This window comes from Lampetra fluviatilis, unplaced genomic scaffold, assembly GCF_964198595.1.
Source record: "Lampetra fluviatilis unplaced genomic scaffold, kcLamFluv1.1 SCAFFOLD_942, whole genome shotgun sequence".
Taxonomy (NCBI): domain Eukaryota; kingdom Metazoa; phylum Chordata; class Hyperoartia; order Petromyzontiformes; family Petromyzontidae; genus Lampetra; species Lampetra fluviatilis.
Window position 1 is genome coordinate 10,001 of NW_027621681.1, and position 17,500 is coordinate 27,500.

Genomic DNA, 17,500 nt, shown 5'->3' on the forward strand with positions numbered 1-17,500 from the left:
AGTCAATCAACCACTCACTCAGTCAACCACTCACTCACTCAGTCAACCACTCACTCAGTCAACCACTCACTCACTCAGTCAACCACTCACTCACTCAGTCAGCCACTCACTCACTCAGCCACTCACTCACTCACTCAGTCAACCACTCACTCACTCAGTCAACCACTCATTCAGTCAATCAACCACTCACTCAGCCACTCCCTCACTCAGTCAACCACTCACTCACTCAGTCAACCACTCACTCAGTCAGCCACTCACTCACTCAGTCAACCACTCACTCACTCAGCCACTCACTCACTCAGTCAACCACTCACTCACTCAGTCAACCACTCACTCAGTCAGCCACTCACTCACTCAGCCACTCACTCACTCAGTCAACCACTCACTCACTCAGTCAACCACTCACTCAGTCAATCAACCACTCACTCAGCCACTCACTCACTCAGTCAACCACTCACTCAGTCAATCAACCACTCACTCAGCCGCTCACTCACTCAGTCAACCACTCACTCACTCAGTCAACCACTCACTCAGTCAGCCACTCACTCACTCAGTCAACCACTCACTCACTCAGCCACTCACTCACTCAGTCAACCACTCACTCACTCAGTCAACCACTCACTCAGTCAGCCACTCACTCACTCAGCCACTCACTCACTCAGTCAACCACTCACTCAGTCAATCAACCACTCACTCAGTCAACCACTCACTCACTCAGTCAACCACTCACTCAGTCAACCACTCACTCACTCAGTCAACCACTCAATGTTGATGTAGTTGATGTTGTTGATGATGATGTTGTTGTTGTTGATGATGTTGTTGATGATGATGTTGATGTAGTTGATGATGTAGTTGATGATGTAGTTGATGTTGGTGTTGTTGATGTTGTTGTAGTTGATGTTGTTGATGTTGTTGATGATGATGTTGATGTTGTTGATGTTGTTGATGTTGTTGATGTTGCAGTCCTCCGTTAGTTCCGAGTCCCCGAGGAGGCCTGGTGACTGAAACAGACGCCGACAAATCCAGCAACCAGGTGGCCCAGTCTGTGTGTGTCTCTCTGTCTGTGTCTCACTGTGTGTCTGTGTGTGTCTCACTGTGTGTCTCTCTGTGTCTCACTGTGTGTCTGTGTGTGTCTCTCTGTGTGTGTGTGTGTCTCTCTGTGTGTGTCTCACTGTGTGTCTGTGTCTCACTCTGTGTGTGTGTCTCTGTGTCTCACTCTGTGTGTGTGTCTCTGTGTGTATGTGTGTGTCACTGTGTGTGTGTGTCTCTCTGTGTGTGTGTGTCACTGAGTGTGTGTCTCACTGTGTGTGTGTGTGTCTCTCTGTGTGTGTCTCACTGTGTGTGTCTCTCTGTGTGTCTGTGTCTCTCTGTGTGTGTCTCTCTGTGTGTGTCTCTCTGTGTGTCTGTGTCTCACTGTGTGTGTCTCGCTGTGTCTCACTGTCTCACGCAGTGTGTCTGTGTCTCACTCTGTGTGTCTCACTGTGTCTCACTGTGTGTCTCACTGTCTCACGCAGTGTGTCTCTGTGTGTGTGTCACTGTGTGTCACTGTGTGTCTCTGTGTGTGTGTCTCACTGTGTGTGTCTCACTGTGTCTCACTGTGTGTGTGTCTCACTGTCTCACGCAGTGTGTCTCTGTGTGTGTGTCACTGTGTGTCTCTGTGTGTCTCTGTGTGTGTGTGTGTCACTGTGTGTCTCTGTGTGTGTGTCTCACTGTGTGTGTGTCTCACTTTGTCTCACTGTGTGTCTCTGTGTGTGTGTCACTGTGTGTCACTGTGTGTCTCTGTGTGTGTGTCTCACTCTGTGTGTCTCACTGTGTCTCACTGTGTGTCTCACTGTCTCACGCAGTGTGTCTCTGTGTGTGTGTCACTGTGTGTCTCTGTGTGTCTCTGTGTGTGTGTGTCACTGTGTGTGTGTCACTGTGTGTGTCTCACTGTGTGTGTGTGTCACTGTGTGTCTCTGTGTGTGTGTCACTGTGTGTCTCTGTGTGTCTCTGTGTGTGTCACTGTGTGTGTCTCTGTGTGTGTGTGTCACTGTGTGTGTGTCACTGTGTGTGTCTCTGTGTGTGTGTGTCACTGTGTGTGTGTCACTGTGTGTGTCTCACTGTGTGTGTGTCTCACTGTGTGTGTGTCACTGTGTGTGTCTCACTGTGTGTGTGTCTCACTGTGTGTCTCTGTGTGTGTGTGTGTCACTGTGTGTGTCTCACTGTGTGTGTGTCTCACTGTCTCACGCAGTGTGCCTCTGTGTGTGTGTCACTGTGTGTCTCTGTGTGTCTCTGTGTGTGCGTCTCACTGTGTTTGTGTCTCACTGTGTCTCACTGTGTGTGTCTCACTGTGTGTGTGTCTCACTGTGTGTGTGTCTCACTGTGTGTGTCTCACTGTGTGTGTGTCTCACTGTGTGTGTGTCACTGTGTGTCTCTGTGTGTCTCACTGTGTGTGTCTCTGTGTGTCTCACTGTGTGTCTCACTGTGTGTCTCTGTGTGTGTGTCTCACTGTGTGTGTCTCACTGTGTGTGTGTCTCACTGTCTCACGCAGTGTGTCTCTGTGTGTGTGTCACTGTGTGTCTCTGTGTGTCTCTGTGTGTGTGTGTCACTGTGTGTGTCTCACTGTGTGTGTCTCACTGTGTGTGTGTCTCACTGTGTGTGTGTCACTGTGTGTGTCTCACTGTGTGTGTCTCACTGTGTGTGTGTCTCACTGTGTCTCACTGTGTGTGTGTCTCACTGTCTCACGCAGTGTGCCTCTGTGTGTGTGTCACTGTGTGTCTCTGTGTGTGTCTCTGTGTGTCTCACTGTGTGTGTCTCACTGTGTGTGTCTCACTGTGTCTCACTGTGTCTCTGTCTCTGTAGTAAATTATTTATTTAGATTTTAGTTATTTTTATAGTTTAGTTTTTTCAAGTTTTGTTGTTATTTAAAGTTTATTTGTATTTAATTGAGTTAATTTCGATTCATAGTAATCGTTATTTATTCATATTTTAGCTGTCTTCAGTTTTTTAGTTTTATTTTTTTGTAGTTTTTAGTAGTTTTCTTTGATTTTATTTGAGTGTTTTTTGTAGTTATTTTAAAAAAAATACTTATAGTTTTTTAGTATTTTTTAGTTTTCTTTTTTTGTAGTTTTTAGTAGTTTTCTTTGATTTTATTTGAGTTTTTTTAGTTTTCTTTTTGTAGTTATTTTTTTTAAAAAATACTTATAGTTTTTTAGTATTTTTTAGTTTTCTTTTTTTGTAGTTTTTAGTAGTTTTCTTTGATTTTATTTGAGTTTTTTTAGTTTTCTTTTTGTAGTTATTTTTTTTAAAAAATACTTATAGTTTTTTAGTATTTTTTAGTTTTCTTTTTTTGTAGTTTTTAGTAGTTTTCTTTGATTTTATTTGAGTTTTTTTAGTTTTCTTTTTGTAGTTATTTTTTTTAAAAAATACTTATAGTTTTTTAGTATTTTTTAGTTTTCTTTTTTTGTAGTTTTTAGTAGTTTTCTTTGATTTTATTTGAGTTTTTTTAGTTTTCTTTTTGTAGTTATTTTTTTTAAAAAATACTTATAGTTTTTTAGTATTTTTTAGTTTTCTTTTTTTGTAGTTTTTAGTAGTTTTCTTTGATTTTATTTGAGTTTTTTTAGTTTTCTTTTTGTAGTTATTTTTTTTAAAAAATACTTATAGTTTTTTAGTATTTTTTAGTTTTCTTTTTTTGTAGTTTTTAGTAGTTTTCTTTGATTTTATTTGAGTTTTTTTAGTTTTCTTTTTGTAGTTATTTTTTTTAAAAAATACTTAGTTTTTTAGTATTTTTTAGTTTTCTTTTTTTGTAGTTTTTAGTAGTTTTCTTTGATTTTATTTGAGTTTTTTTAGTTTTCTTTTTGTAGTTATTTTTTTTTAAAAATACTTATAGTTTTTTAGTATTTTTTAGTTTTCTTTTTTTGTAGTTTTTAGTAGTTTTCTTTGATTTTATTTGAGTTTTTTTAGTTTTCTTTTTGTAGTTATTTTTTTTAAAAAATACTTATAGTTTTTTAGTATTTTTTAGTTTTCTTTTTTTGTAGTTTTTAGTAGTTTTCTTTGATTTTATTTGAGTTTTTTTAGTTTTCTTTTTGTAGTTATTTTTTTTAAAAAATACTTATAGTTTTTTAGTATTTTTTAGTTTTCTTTTTTTGTAGTTTTTAGTAGTTTTCTTTGATTTTATTTGAGTTTTTTTAGTTTTCTTTTTGTAGTTATTTTTTTTAAAAAATACTTATAGTTTTTTAGTATTTTTTAGTTTTCTTTTTTTGTAGTTTTTAGTAGTTTTCTTTGATTTTATTTGAGTTTTTTTAGTTTTCTTTTTGTAGTTATTTTTTTTAAAAAATACTTATAGTTTTTTAGTATTTTTTAGTTTTCTTTTTTTGTAGTTTTTAGTAGTTTTCTTTGATTTTATTTGAGTTTTTTTAGTTTTCTTTTTGTAGTTATTTTTTTTAAAAAATACTTATAGTTTTTTAGTATTTTTTAGTTTTCTTTTTTTGTAGTTTTTAGTAGTTTTCTTTGATTTTATTTGAGTTTTTTTAGTTTTCTTTTTGTAGTTATTTTTTTTAAAAAATACTTATAGTTTTTTAGTATTTTTTAGTTTTCTTTTTTTGTAGTTTTTAGTAGTTTTCTTTGATTTTATTTGAGTTTTTTTAGTTTTCTTTTTGTAGTTATTTTTTTTAAAAAATACTTATAGTTTTTTAGTATTTTTTAGTTTTCTTTTTTTGTAGTTTTTAGTAGTTTTCTTTGATTTTATTTGAGTTTTTTTAGTTTTCTTTTTGTAGTTATTTTTTTTAAAAAATACTTATAGTTTTTTAGTATTTTTTAGTTTTCTTTTTTTGTAGTTTTTAGTAGTTTTCTTTGATTTTATTTGAGTTTTTTTAGTTTTCTTTTTGTAGTTTTTTTTTTTAAAAAATACTTATAGTTTTTTAGTATTTTTTAGTTTTCTTTTTTTGTAGTTTTTAGTAGTTTTCTTTGATTTTATTTGAGTTTTTTTAGTTTTCTTTTTGTAGTTATTTTTTTTAAAAAATACTTATAGTTTTTTAGTATTTTTTAGTTTTCTTTTTTTGTAGTTTTTAGTAGTTTTCTTTGATTTTATTTGAGTTTTTTTAGTTTTCTTTTTGTAGTTATTTTTTTTAAAAAATACTTATAGTTTTTTAGTATTTTTTAGTTTTCTTTTTTTGTAGTTTTTAGTAGTTTTCTTTGATTTTATTTGAGTTTTTTTAGTTTTCTTTTTGTAGTTATTTTTTTTTAAAAATACTTATAGTTTTTTAGTATTTTTTAGTTTTCTTTTTTTGTAGTTTTTAGTAGTTTTCTTTGATTTTATTTGAGTTTTTTTAGTTTTCTTTTTGTAGTTATTTTTTTTAAAAAATACTTATAGTTTTTTAGTATTTTTTAGTTTTCTTTTTTTGTAGTTTTTAGTAGTTTTCTTTGATTTTATTTGAGTTTTTTTAGTTTTCTTTTTGTAGTTATTTTTTTTAAAAAATACTTATAGTTTTTTAGTATTTTTTAGTTTTCTTTTTTTGTAGTTTTTAGTAGTTTTCTTTGATTTTATTTGAGTTTTTTTAGTTTTCTTTTTGTAGTTATTTTTTTTAAAAAATACTTATAGTTTTTTAGTATTTTTTAGTTTTCTTTTTTTGTAGTTTTTAGTAGTTTTCTTTGATTTTATTTGAGTTTTTTTAGTTTTCTTTTTGTAGTTATTTTTTTTAAAAAATACTTATAGTTTTTTAGTATTTTTTAGTTTTCTTTTTTTGTAGTTTTTAGTAGTTTTCTTTGATTTTATTTGAGTTTTTTTAGTTTTCTTTTTGTAGTTATTTTTTTTAAAAAATACTTATAGTTTTTTAGTATTTTTTAGTTTTCTTTTTTTGTAGTTTTTAGTAGTTTTCTTTGATTTTATTTGAGTTTTTTTAGTTTTCTTTTTGTAGTTATTTTTTTTAAAAAATACTTATAGTTTTTTAGTATTTTTTAGTTTTCTTTTTTTGTAGTTTTTAGTAGTTTTCTTTGATTTTATTTGAGTTTTTTTAGTTTTCTTTTTGTAGTTATTTTTTTTAAAAAATACTTATAGTTTTTTAGTATTTTTTAGTTTTCTTTTTTTGTAGTTTTTAGTAGTTTTCTTTGATTTTATTTGAGTTTTTTTAGTTTTCTTTTTGTAGTTATTTTTTTTAAAAAATACTTATAGTTTTTTAGTATTTTTTAGTTTTCTTTTTTTGTAGTTTTTAGTAGTTTTCTTTGATTTTATTTGAGTTTTTTTAGTTTTCTTTTTGTAGTTATTTTTTTAAAAAATACTTATAGTTTTTTAGTATTTTTTAGTTTTCTTTTTTTGTAGTTTTTAGTAGTTTTCTTTGATTTTATTTGAGTTTTTTTAGTTTTCTTTTTGTAGTTATTTTTTTTAAAAAATACTTATAGTTTTTTAGTATTTTTTAGTTTTCTTTTTTTGTAGTTTTTAGTAGTTTTCTTTGATTTTATTTGAGTTTTTTTAGTTTTCTTTTTGTAGTTATTTTTTTTAAAAAATACTTATAGTTTTTTAGTATTTTTTAGTTTTCTTTTTTTGTAGTTTTTAGTAGTTTTCTTTGATTTTATTTGAGTTTTTTTAGTTTTCTTTTTGTAGTTATTTTTTTTAAAAAATACTTATAGTTTTTTAGTATTTTTTAGTTTTCTTTTTTTGTAGTTTTTAGTAGTTTTCTTTGATTTTATTTGAGTTTTTTTAGTTTTCTTTTTGTAGTTATTTTTTTTAAAAAATACTTATAGTTTTTTAGTATTTTTTAGTTTTCTTTTTTTGTAGTTTTTAGTAGTTTTCTTTGATTTTATTTGAGTTTTTTTAGTTTTCTTTTTGTAGTTATTTTTTTTAAAAAATACTTATAGTTTTTTAGTATTTTTTAGTTTTCTTTTTTTGTAGTTTTTAGTAGTTTTCTTTGATTTTATTTGAGTTTTTTTAGTTTTCTTTTTGTAGTTATTTTTTTTAAAAAATACTTATAGTTTTTTAGTATTTTTTAGTTTTCTTTTTTTGTAGTTTTTAGTAGTTTTCTTTGATTTTATTTGAGTTTTTTTAGTTTTCTTTTTGTAGTTATTTTTTTTAAAAAATACTTATAGTTTTTTAGTATTTTTTAGTTTTCTTTTTTTGTAGTTTTTAGTAGTTTTCTTTGATTTTATTTGAGTTTTTTTAGTTTTCTTTTTGTAGTTATTTTTTTTAAAAAATACTTATAGTTTTTTAGTATTTTTTAGTTTTCTTTTTTTGTAGTTTTTAGTAGTTTTCTTTGATTTTATTTGAGTTTTTTTAGTTTTCTTTTTGTAGTTATTTTTTTTAAAAAATACTTATAGTTTTTTAGTATTTTTTAGTTTTCTTTTTTTGTAGTTTTTAGTAGTTTTCTTTGATTTTATTTGAGTTTTTTTAGTTTTCTTTTTGTAGTTATTTTTTTTAAAAAATACTTATAGTTTTTTAGTATTTTTTAGTTTTCTTTTTTTGTAGTTTTTAGTAGTTTTCTTTGATTTTATTTGAGTTTTTTTAGTTTTCTTTTTGTAGTTATTTTTTTTAAAAAATACTTATAGTTTTTTAGTATTTTTTAGTTTTCTTTTTTTGTAGTTTTTAGTAGTTTTCTTTGATTTTATTTGAGTTTTTTTAGTTTTCTTTTTGTAGTTATTTTTTTTAAAAAATACTTATAGTTTTTTAGTATTTTTTAGTTTTCTTTTTTTGTAGTTTTTAGTAGTTTTCTTTGATTTTATTTGAGTTTTTTTAGTTTTCTTTTTGTAGTTATTTTTTTTAAAAAATACTTATAGTTTTTTAGTATTTTTTAGTTTTCTTTTTTTGTAGTTTTTAGTAGTTTTCTTTGATTTTATTTGAGTTTTTTTAGTTTTCTTTTTGTAGTTATTTTTTTTAAAAAATACTTATAGTTTTTTAGTATTTTTTAGTTTTCTTTTTTTGTAGTTTTTAGTAGTTTTCTTTGATTTTATTTGAGTTTTTTTAGTTTTCTTTTTGTAGTTATTTTTTTTAAAAAATACTTATAGTTTTTTAGTATTTTTTAGTTTTCTTTTTTTGTAGTTTTTAGTAGTTTTCTTTGATTTTATTTGAGTTTTTTTAGTTTTCTTTTTGTAGTTATTTTTTTTAAAAAATACTTATAGTTTTTTAGTATTTTTTAGTTTTCTTTTTTTGTAGTTTTTAGTAGTTTTCTTTGATTTTATTTGAGTTTTTTTAGTTTTCTTTTTGTAGTTATTTTTTTTAAAAAATACTTATAGTTTTTTAGTATTTTTTAGTTTTCTTTTTTTGTAGTTTTTAGTAGTTTTCTTTGATTTTATTTGAGTTTTTTTAGTTTTCTTTTTGTAGTTATTTTTTTTAAAAAATACTTATAGTTTTTTAGTATTTTTTAGTTTTCTTTTTTTGTAGTTTTTAGTAGTTTTCTTTGATTTTATTTGAGTTTTTTTAGTTTTCTTTTTGTAGTTATTTTTTTTAAAAAATACTTATAGTTTTTTAGTATTTTTTAGTTTTCTTTTTTTGTAGTTTTTAGTAGTTTTCTTTGATTTTATTTGAGTTTTTTTAGTTTTCTTTTTGTAGTTATTTTTTTTAAAAAATACTTATAGTTTTTTAGTATTTTTTAGTTTTCTTTTTTTGTAGTTTTTAGTAGTTTTCTTTGATTTTATTTGAGTTTTTTTAGTTTTCTTTTTGTAGTTATTTTTTTTAAAAAATACTTATAGTTTTTTAGTATTTTTTAGTTTTCTTTTTTTGTAGTTTTTAGTAGTTTTCTTTGATTTTATTTGAGTTTTTTTAGTTTTCTTTTTGTAGTTATTTTTTTTAAAAAATACTTATAGTTTTTTAGTATTTTTTAGTTTTCTTTTTTTGTAGTTTTTAGTAGTTTTCTTTGATTTTATTTGAGTTTTTTTAGTTTTCTTTTTGTAGTTATTTTTTTTAAAAAATACTTATAGTTTTTTAGTATTTTTTAGTTTTCTTTTTTTGTAGTTTTTAGTAGTTTTCTTTGATTTTATTTGAGTTTTTTTAGTTTTCTTTTTGTAGTTATTTTTTTTAAAAAATACTTATAGTTTTTTAGTATTTTTTAGTTTTCTTTTTTTGTAGTTTTTAGTAGTTTTCTTTGATTTTATTTGAGTTTTTTTAGTTTTCTTTTTGTAGTTATTTTTTTTAAAAAATACTTATAGTTTTTTAGTATTTTTTAGTTTTCTTTTTTTGTAGTTTTTAGTAGTTTTCTTTGATTTTATTTGAGTTTTTTTAGTTTTCTTTTTGTAGTTATTTTTTTTAAAAAATACTTATAGTTTTTTAGTATTTTTTAGTTTTCTTTTTTTGTAGTTTTTAGTAGTTTTCTTTGATTTTATTTGAGTTTTTTTAGTTTTCTTTTTGTAGTTATTTTTTTTAAAAAATACTTATAGTTTTTTAGTATTTTTTAGTTTTCTTTTTTTGTAGTTTTTAGTAGTTTTCTTTGATTTTATTTGAGTTTTTTTAGTTTTCTTTTTGTAGTTATTTTTTTTAAAAAATACTTATAGTTTTTTAGTATTTTTTAGTTTTCTTTTTTTGTAGTTTTTAGTAGTTTTCTTTGATTTTATTTGAGTTTTTTTAGTTTTCTTTTTGTAGTTATTTTTTTTAAAAAATACTTATAGTTTTTTAGTATTTTTTAGTTTTCTTTTTTTGTAGTTTTTAGTAGTTTTCTTTGATTTTATTTGAGTTTTTTTAGTTTTCTTTTTGTAGTTATTTTTTTTAAAAAATACTTATAGTTTTTTAGTATTTTTTAGTTTTCTTTTTTTGTAGTTTTTAGTAGTTTTCTTTGATTTTATTTGAGTTTTTTTAGTTTTCTTTTTGTAGTTATTTTTTTTAAAAAATACTTATAGTTTTTTAGTATTTTTTAGTTTTCTTTTTTTGTAGTTTTTAGTAGTTTTCTTTGATTTTATTTGAGTTTTTTTAGTTTTCTTTTTGTAGTTATTTTTTTTAAAAAATACTTATAGTTTTTTAGTATTTTTTAGTTTTCTTTTTTTGTAGTTTTTAGTAGTTTTCTTTGATTTTATTTGAGTTTTTTTAGTTTTCTTTTTGTAGTTATTTTTTTTAAAAAATACTTATAGTTTTTTAGTATTTTTTAGTTTTCTTTTTTTGTAGTTTTTAGTAGTTTTCTTTGATTTTATTTGAGTTTTTTTAGTTTTCTTTTTGTAGTTATTTTTTTTAAAAAATACTTATAGTTTTTTAGTATTTTTTAGTTTTCTTTTTTTGTAGTTTTTAGTAGTTTTCTTTGATTTTATTTGAGTTTTTTTAGTTTTCTTTTTGTAGTTATTTTTTTTAAAAAATACTTATAGTTTTTTAGTATTTTTTAGTTTTCTTTTTTTGTAGTTTTTAGTAGTTTTCTTTGATTTTATTTGAGTTTTTTTAGTTTTCTTTTTGTAGTTATTTTTTTTAAAAAATACTTATAGTTTTTTAGTATTTTTTAGTTTTCTTTTTTTGTAGTTTTTAGTAGTTTTCTTTGATTTTATTTGAGTTTTTTTAGTTTTCTTTTTGTAGTTATTTTTTTTAAAAAATACTTATAGTTTTTTAGTATTTTTTAGTTTTCTTTTTTTGTAGTTTTTAGTAGTTTTCTTTGATTTTATTTGAGTTTTTTTAGTTTTCTTTTTGTAGTTATTTTTTTTAAAAAATACTTATAGTTTTTTAGTATTTTTTAGTTTTCTTTTTTTGTAGTTTTTAGTAGTTTTCTTTGATTTTATTTGAGTTTTTTTAGTTTTCTTTTTGTAGTTATTTTTTTTAAAAAATACTTATAGTTTTTTAGTATTTTTTAGTTTTCTTTTTTTGTAGTTTTTAGTAGTTTTCTTTGATTTTATTTGAGTTTTTTTAGTTTTCTTTTTGTAGTTATTTTTTTTAAAAAATACTTATAGTTTTTTAGTATTTTTTAGTTTTCTTTTTTTGTAGTTTTTAGTAGTTTTCTTTGATTTTATTTGAGTTTTTTTAGTTTTCTTTTTGTAGTTATTTTTTTTAAAAAATACTTATAGTTTTTTAGTATTTTTTAGTTTTCTTTTTTTGTAGTTTTTAGTAGTTTTCTTTGATTTTATTTGAGTTTTTTTAGTTTTCTTTTTGTAGTTATTTTTTTTAAAAAATACTTATAGTTTTTTAGTATTTTTTAGTTTTCTTTTTTTGTAGTTTTTAGTAGTTTTCTTTGATTTTATTTGAGTTTTTTTAGTTTTCTTTTTGTAGTTATTTTTTTTAAAAAATACTTATAGTTTTTTAGTATTTTTTAGTTTTCTTTTTTTGTAGTTTTTAGTAGTTTTCTTTGATTTTATTTGAGTTTTTTTAGTTTTCTTTTTGTAGTTATTTTTTTTAAAAAATACTTATAGTTTTTTAGTATTTTTTAGTTTTCTTTTTTTGTAGTTTTTAGTAGTTTTCTTTGATTTTATTTGAGTTTTTTTAGTTTTCTTTTTGTAGTTATTTTTTTTAAAAAATACTTATAGTTTTTTAGTATTTTTTAGTTTTCTTTTTTTGTAGTTTTTAGTAGTTTTCTTTGATTTTATTTGAGTTTTTTTAGTTTTCTTTTTGTAGTTATTTTTTTTAAAAAATACTTATAGTTTTTTAGTATTTTTTAGTTTTCTTTTTTTGTAGTTTTTAGTAGTTTTCTTTGATTTTATTTGAGTTTTTTTAGTTTTCTTTTTGTAGTTATTTTTTTTAAAAAATACTTATAGTTTTTTAGTATTTTTTAGTTTTCTTTTTTTGTAGTTTTTAGTAGTTTTCTTTGATTTTATTTGAGTTTTTTTAGTTTTCTTTTTGTAGTTATTTTTTTTAAAAAATACTTATAGTTTTTTAGTATTTTTTAGTTTTCTTTTTTTGTAGTTTTTAGTAGTTTTCTTTGATTTTATTTGAGTTTTTTTAGTTTTCTTTTTGTAGTTATTTTTTTTAAAAAATACTTATAGTTTTTTAGTATTTTTTAGTTTTCTTTTTTTGTAGTTTTTAGTAGTTTTCTTTGATTTTATTTGAGTTTTTTTAGTTTTCTTTTTGTAGTTATTTTTTTTAAAAAATACTTATAGTTTTTTAGTATTTTTTAGTTTTCTTTTTTTGTAGTTTTTAGTAGTTTTCTTTGATTTTATTTGAGTTTTTTTAGTTTTCTTTTTGTAGTTATTTTTTTTAAAAAATACTTATAGTTTTTTAGTATTTTTTAGTTTTCTTTTTTTGTAGTTTTTAGTAGTTTTCTTTGATTTTATTTGAGTTTTTTTAGTTTTCTTTTTGTAGTTATTTTTTTTAAAAAATACTTATAGTTTTTTAGTATTTTTTAGTTTTCTTTTTTTGTAGTTTTTAGTAGTTTTCTTTGATTTTATTTGAGTTTTTTTAGTTTTCTTTTTGTAGTTATTTTTTTTAAAAAATACTTATAGTTTTTTAGTATTTTTTAGTTTTCTTTTTTTGTAGTTTTTAGTAGTTTTCTTTGATTTTATTTGAGTTTTTTTAGTTTTCTTTTTGTAGTTATTTTTTTTAAAAAATACTTATAGTTTTTTAGTATTTTTTAGTTTTCTTTTTTTGTAGTTTTTAGTAGTTTTCTTTGATTTTATTTGAGTTTTTTTAGTTTTCTTTTTGTAGTTATTTTTTTTAAAAAATACTTATAGTTTTTTAGTATTTTTTAGTTTTCTTTTTTTGTAGTTTTTAGTAGTTTTCTTTGATTTTATTTGAGTTTTTTTAGTTTTCTTTTTGTAGTTATTTTTTTTAAAAAATACTTATAGTTTTTTAGTATTTTTTAGTTTTCTTTTTTTGTAGTTTTTAGTAGTTTTCTTTGATTTTATTTGAGTTTTTTTAGTTTTCTTTTTGTAGTTATTTTTTTTAAAAAATACTTATAGTTTTTTAGTATTTTTTAGTTTTCTTTTTTTGTAGTTTTTAGTAGTTTTCTTTGATTTTATTTGAGTTTTTTTAGTTTTCTTTTTGTAGTTATTTTTTTTAAAAAATACTTATAGTTTTTTAGTATTTTTTAGTTTTCTTTTTTTGTAGTTTTTAGTAGTTTTCTTTGATTTTATTTGAGTTTTTTTAGTTTTCTTTTTGTAGTTATTTTTTTTAAAAAATACTTATAGTTTTTTAGTATTTTTTAGTTTTCTTTTTTTGTAGTTTTTAGTAGTTTTCTTTGATTTTATTTGAGTTTTTTTAGTTTTCTTTTTGTAGTTATTTTTTTTAAAAAATACTTATAGTTTTTTAGTATTTTTTAGTTTTCTTTTTTTGTAGTTTTTAGTAGTTTTCTTTGATTTTATTTGAGTTTTTTTAGTTTTCTTTTTGTAGTTATTTTTTTTAAAAAATACTTATAGTTTTTTAGTATTTTTTAGTTTTCTTTTTTTGTAGTTTTTAGTAGTTTTCTTTGATTTTATTTGAGTTTTTTTAGTTTTCTTTTTGTAGTTATTTTTTTTAAAAAATACTTATAGTTTTTTAGTATTTTTTAGTTTTCTTTTTTTGTAGTTTTTAGTAGTTTTCTTTGATTTTATTTGAGTTTTTTTAGTTTTCTTTTTGTAGTTATTTTTTTTAAAAAATACTTATAGTTTTTTAGTATTTTTTAGTTTTCTTTTTTTGTAGTTTTTAGTAGTTTTCTTTGATTTTATTTGAGTTTTTTTAGTTTTCTTTTTGTAGTTATTTTTTTAAAAAAATACTTATAGTTTTTTAGTATTTTTTAGTTTTCTTTTTTTGTAGTTTTTAGTAGTTTTCTTTGATTTTATTTGAGTTTTTTTAGTTTTCTTTTTGTAGTTATTTTTTTAAAAAATACTTATAGTTTTTTAGTATTTTTTAGTTTTCTTTTTTTGTAGTTTTTAGTAGTTTTCTTTGATTTTATTTGAGTTTTTTTAGTTTTCTTTTTGTAGTTATTTTTTTTAAAAAATACTTATAGTTTTTTAGTATTTTTTAGTTTTCTTTTTTTGTAGTTTTTAGTAGTTTTCTTTGATTTTATTTGAGTTTTTTTAGTTTTCTTTTTGTAGTTATTTTTTTTAAAAAATACTTATAGTTTTTTAGTATTTTTTAGTTTTCTTTTTTTGTAGTTTTTAGTAGTTTTCTTTGATTTTATTTGAGTTTTTTTAGTTTTCTTTTTGTAGTTATTTTTTTTAAAAAATACTTATAGTTTTTTAGTATTTTTTAGTTTTCTTTTTTTGTAGTTTTTAGTAGTTTTCTTTGATTTTATTTGAGTTTTTTTAGTTTTCTTTTTGTAGTTATTTTTTTTAAAAAATACTTATAGTTTTTTAGTATTTTTTAGTTTTCTTTTTTTGTAGTTTTTAGTAGTTTTCTTTGATTTTATTTGAGTTTTTTTAGTTTTCTTTTTGTAGTTATTTTTTTTAAAAAATACTTATAGTTTTTTAGTATTTTTTAGTTTTCTTTTTTTGTAGTTTTTAGTAGTTTTCTTTGATTTTATTTGAGTTTTTTTAGTTTTCTTTTTGTAGTTATTTTTTTTAAAAAATACTTAGTTTTTTAGTATTTTTTAGTTTTCTTTTTTTGTAGTTTTTAGTAGTTTTCTTTGATTTTATTTGAGTTTTTTTAGTTTTCTTTTTGTAGTTATTTTTTTTAAAAAATACTTATAGTTTTTTAGTATTTTTTAGTTTTCTTTTTTTGTAGTTTTTAGTAGTTTTCTTTGATTTTATTTGAGTTTTTTTAGTTTTCTTTTTGTAGTTATTTTTTTTAAAAAATACTTAGTTTTTTAGTATTTTTTAGTTTTCTTTTTTTGTAGTTTTTAGTAGTTTTCTTTGATTTTATTTGAGTTTTTTTAGTTTTCTTTTTGTAGTTATTTTTTTTAAAAAATACTTATAGTTTTTTAGTATTTTTTAGTTTTCTTTTTTTGTAGTTTTTAGTAGTTTTCTTTGATTTTATTTGAGTTTTTTTAGTTTTCTTTTTGTAGTTATTTTTTTTAAAAAATACTTATAGTTTTTTAGTATTTTTTAGTTTTCTTTTTTTGTAGTTTTTAGTAGTTTTCTTTGATTTTATTTGAGTTTTTTTAGTTTTCTTTTTGTAGTTATTTTTTTTAAAAAATACTTAGTTTTTTAGTATTTTTTAGTTTTCTTTTTTTGTAGTTTTTAGTAGTTTTCTTTGATTTTATTTGAGTTTTTTTAGTTTTCTTTTTGTAGTTATTTTTTTTAAAAAATACTTATAGTTTTTTAGTATTTTTTAGTTTTCTTTTTTTGTAGTTTTTAGTAGTTTTCTTTGATTTTATTTGAGTTTTTTTAGTTTTCTTTTTGTAGTTATTTTTTTTAAAAAATACTTATAGTTTTTTAGTATTTTTTAGTTTTCTTTTTTTGTAGTTTTTAGTAGTTTTCTTTGATTTTATTTGAGTTTTTTTAGTTTTCTTTTTGTAGTTATTTTTTTTAAAAAATACTTATAGTTTTTTAGTATTTTTTAGTTTTCTTTTTAGTTTTTTTAAGTAAAATAAAATAATTAGTTTAATTTTTAGTTTTTTTTTGTAGAGTTTTTTTAACGTTTAGATTTAGTTTTAATTTCTTTGTTTTCGTTGTCATTTTTGTTAGTTATTTTTTATATTTTTTATTTTTAGTTTTCTTTATGTTGTTAGTTTTTTGTTCTTTTCTATTTTTTATTATTTTGTATATTTTTTTACGTTTTTTCTTCTTTTTCTTTTTTTTTCTTTAATTTGTTAGGTTTTTTTAGTGTTCTGTTTTTAGTGTTTTTTATTTTTTAACTTTTCTTAATTTTGTTATATTTAAAAAAAAATGTTTTCTTTTTTCTTTTTATTGTTTTTTTTAGTTTTCGTTTTAGTTATTTTTAGTTTTCTTAAGAAAAAAATCTTTTTTGTTTTAATTTACTTCGTTTTCTTTAGTTGTTTTTATTTTTTTTGTCGCTTTTTAGTTTTATTTTTTTTAGTTTTAGATTTTAGTTTATTAGTTGTTTAGTTGTTTTTTAGTTTTCTTAAAATTTTGTTTTAGTTGTTTAATATATATATTGTTAGTTGTTATAGTTATTTTTAGTTTTCTTTATTATAAATATTTTGTTTTTGTTTTTTTTCTTTAAATCGATCGCTTTAATTATTTATTTTAGTTTTATTTTGAGTTGTTTTAATTTTTTAATTTTTTGTAGTTTAGTTTAGATTTCTATGATTTAATTAAAGTTTTTTTTTTTGTTTTGTTTAATTTTCTTCATTTTTTGGTTATTTTTTAGTTTTTTCGTGTTTAGTGGTTTTTTGTTATTTTTTGTGTTCTTTTAATTTATTTTGTTTTAGTTTTTGATTTTTCTTTTTTTTCTTTTCAGTTTGTTAGTCATTTTTAGTTTTTTGTTGTTCTCTAGTTTTCTTTAAATGTAGTTTGAGTTATTTTAATATTTTAAAATAAAAATTTATGTTTTTGGTTTTCTTAATTTTTAAATTTAAATTTTCTTTAAAAATAAAAATCTTTTTATTTTTAGTTATTTTTAGTTTTTTTTCTTTTTAGTTATTTTTAGGTTTTTTTTAGTTGTTATTATTTTTTTCTTTTAGTTATTTTTTGTTAGTTTTTTTTTCTTTTTAGTTTGGTTTTTTTTTGTAAATTTTTTTTTTAGTTTTTTCGTGTCTCTCTCTCACTCTCCCCTTGTGTCTCTCTCCCCAGTCGGATGAGGACCGTGTGGAGCGCTCCGCGGAGATGGAGGCTCTGCTGAAGAAAAACCCCGAGTGGATCTGGGACTGGTCCAGCCGCCCAGAAAATGCCCCACGCAAGTACGCAGACACAGAGAGACACGCCACGCAGAGAGACACGCAGAGAGACACGCCACGCAGAGAGACACGCAGAGAGACACGCCACGCAGAGAGAGACACGCAGAGACACGCGCAGAGAGAGACACGCAGAGACACAGAGAGACACGCAGAGACACAGAGAGACACGCAGAGAGACAGAGAGACACGCAGAGACACGCAGAGACACACAGATAGACACAGAGAGACATGCCACGCAGAGACACAGAGACACACAGAGACACAGAGAGACACACAGAGAGACACAGAGACACAGAGACACACAGAGACACACAGAGAGAGACACACAGAGACAGAGACACGGGGAGAGACACACAGAGAGAGACACACAGAGAGACACACAGAGACACACAGAGAGAGACACACAGACACAGTGAGACACAGTGAGACACACACAGTGAGACACACAGTGACACACAGTGACACACACACAGAGGCACACTGCGTGAGACAGTGAGACACACACACAGTGAGACACAGTGAGACACACACACAGTGAGACACACACACAGAGACACACAGTGACACACACACACACAGAGACACACAGAGACACACAGTGACACACACACAGAGACACACTGCGTGAGACAGTGAGACACACACACAGTGAGACACACACAGTGAGACACACACAGTGACACACACACACAGAGACACACAAAGACACACAGAGAAAGACACACAGAGACAGAGACACGGGGAGAGACACACAGAGAGAGACACACAGAGAGACACACAGAGACACACAGAGAGAGACACACAGACAGAGAGAGACACGGGGAGAGAGACACACAGAGAGAGACACACACAGACAGAGAGAGACCCTGACCTCTACCCCTACCGCCCCCCCTACCCCCTACCTGTCTAGGGAGCTGCGTTTTCAG

General features: G+C 23.0%; 1 protein-coding gene across 1 annotated transcript in view; it reads left to right on the forward strand.

Moving 5' to 3' along the window:
* LOC144955569 (BCL2/adenovirus E1B 19 kDa protein-interacting protein 3-like) overlaps window positions 1-17,500 on the forward strand; it is a 25,470-nt gene that overhangs the window by 3,060 nt on the left and 4,910 nt on the right. Inside the window, 2 exon segments of the mRNA XM_078885746.1 lie at window positions 964-1,033; window positions 16,471-16,577. Of these exon segments, the coding sequence (XP_078741872.1) occupies window positions 964-1,033; window positions 16,471-16,577 (177 nt within the window).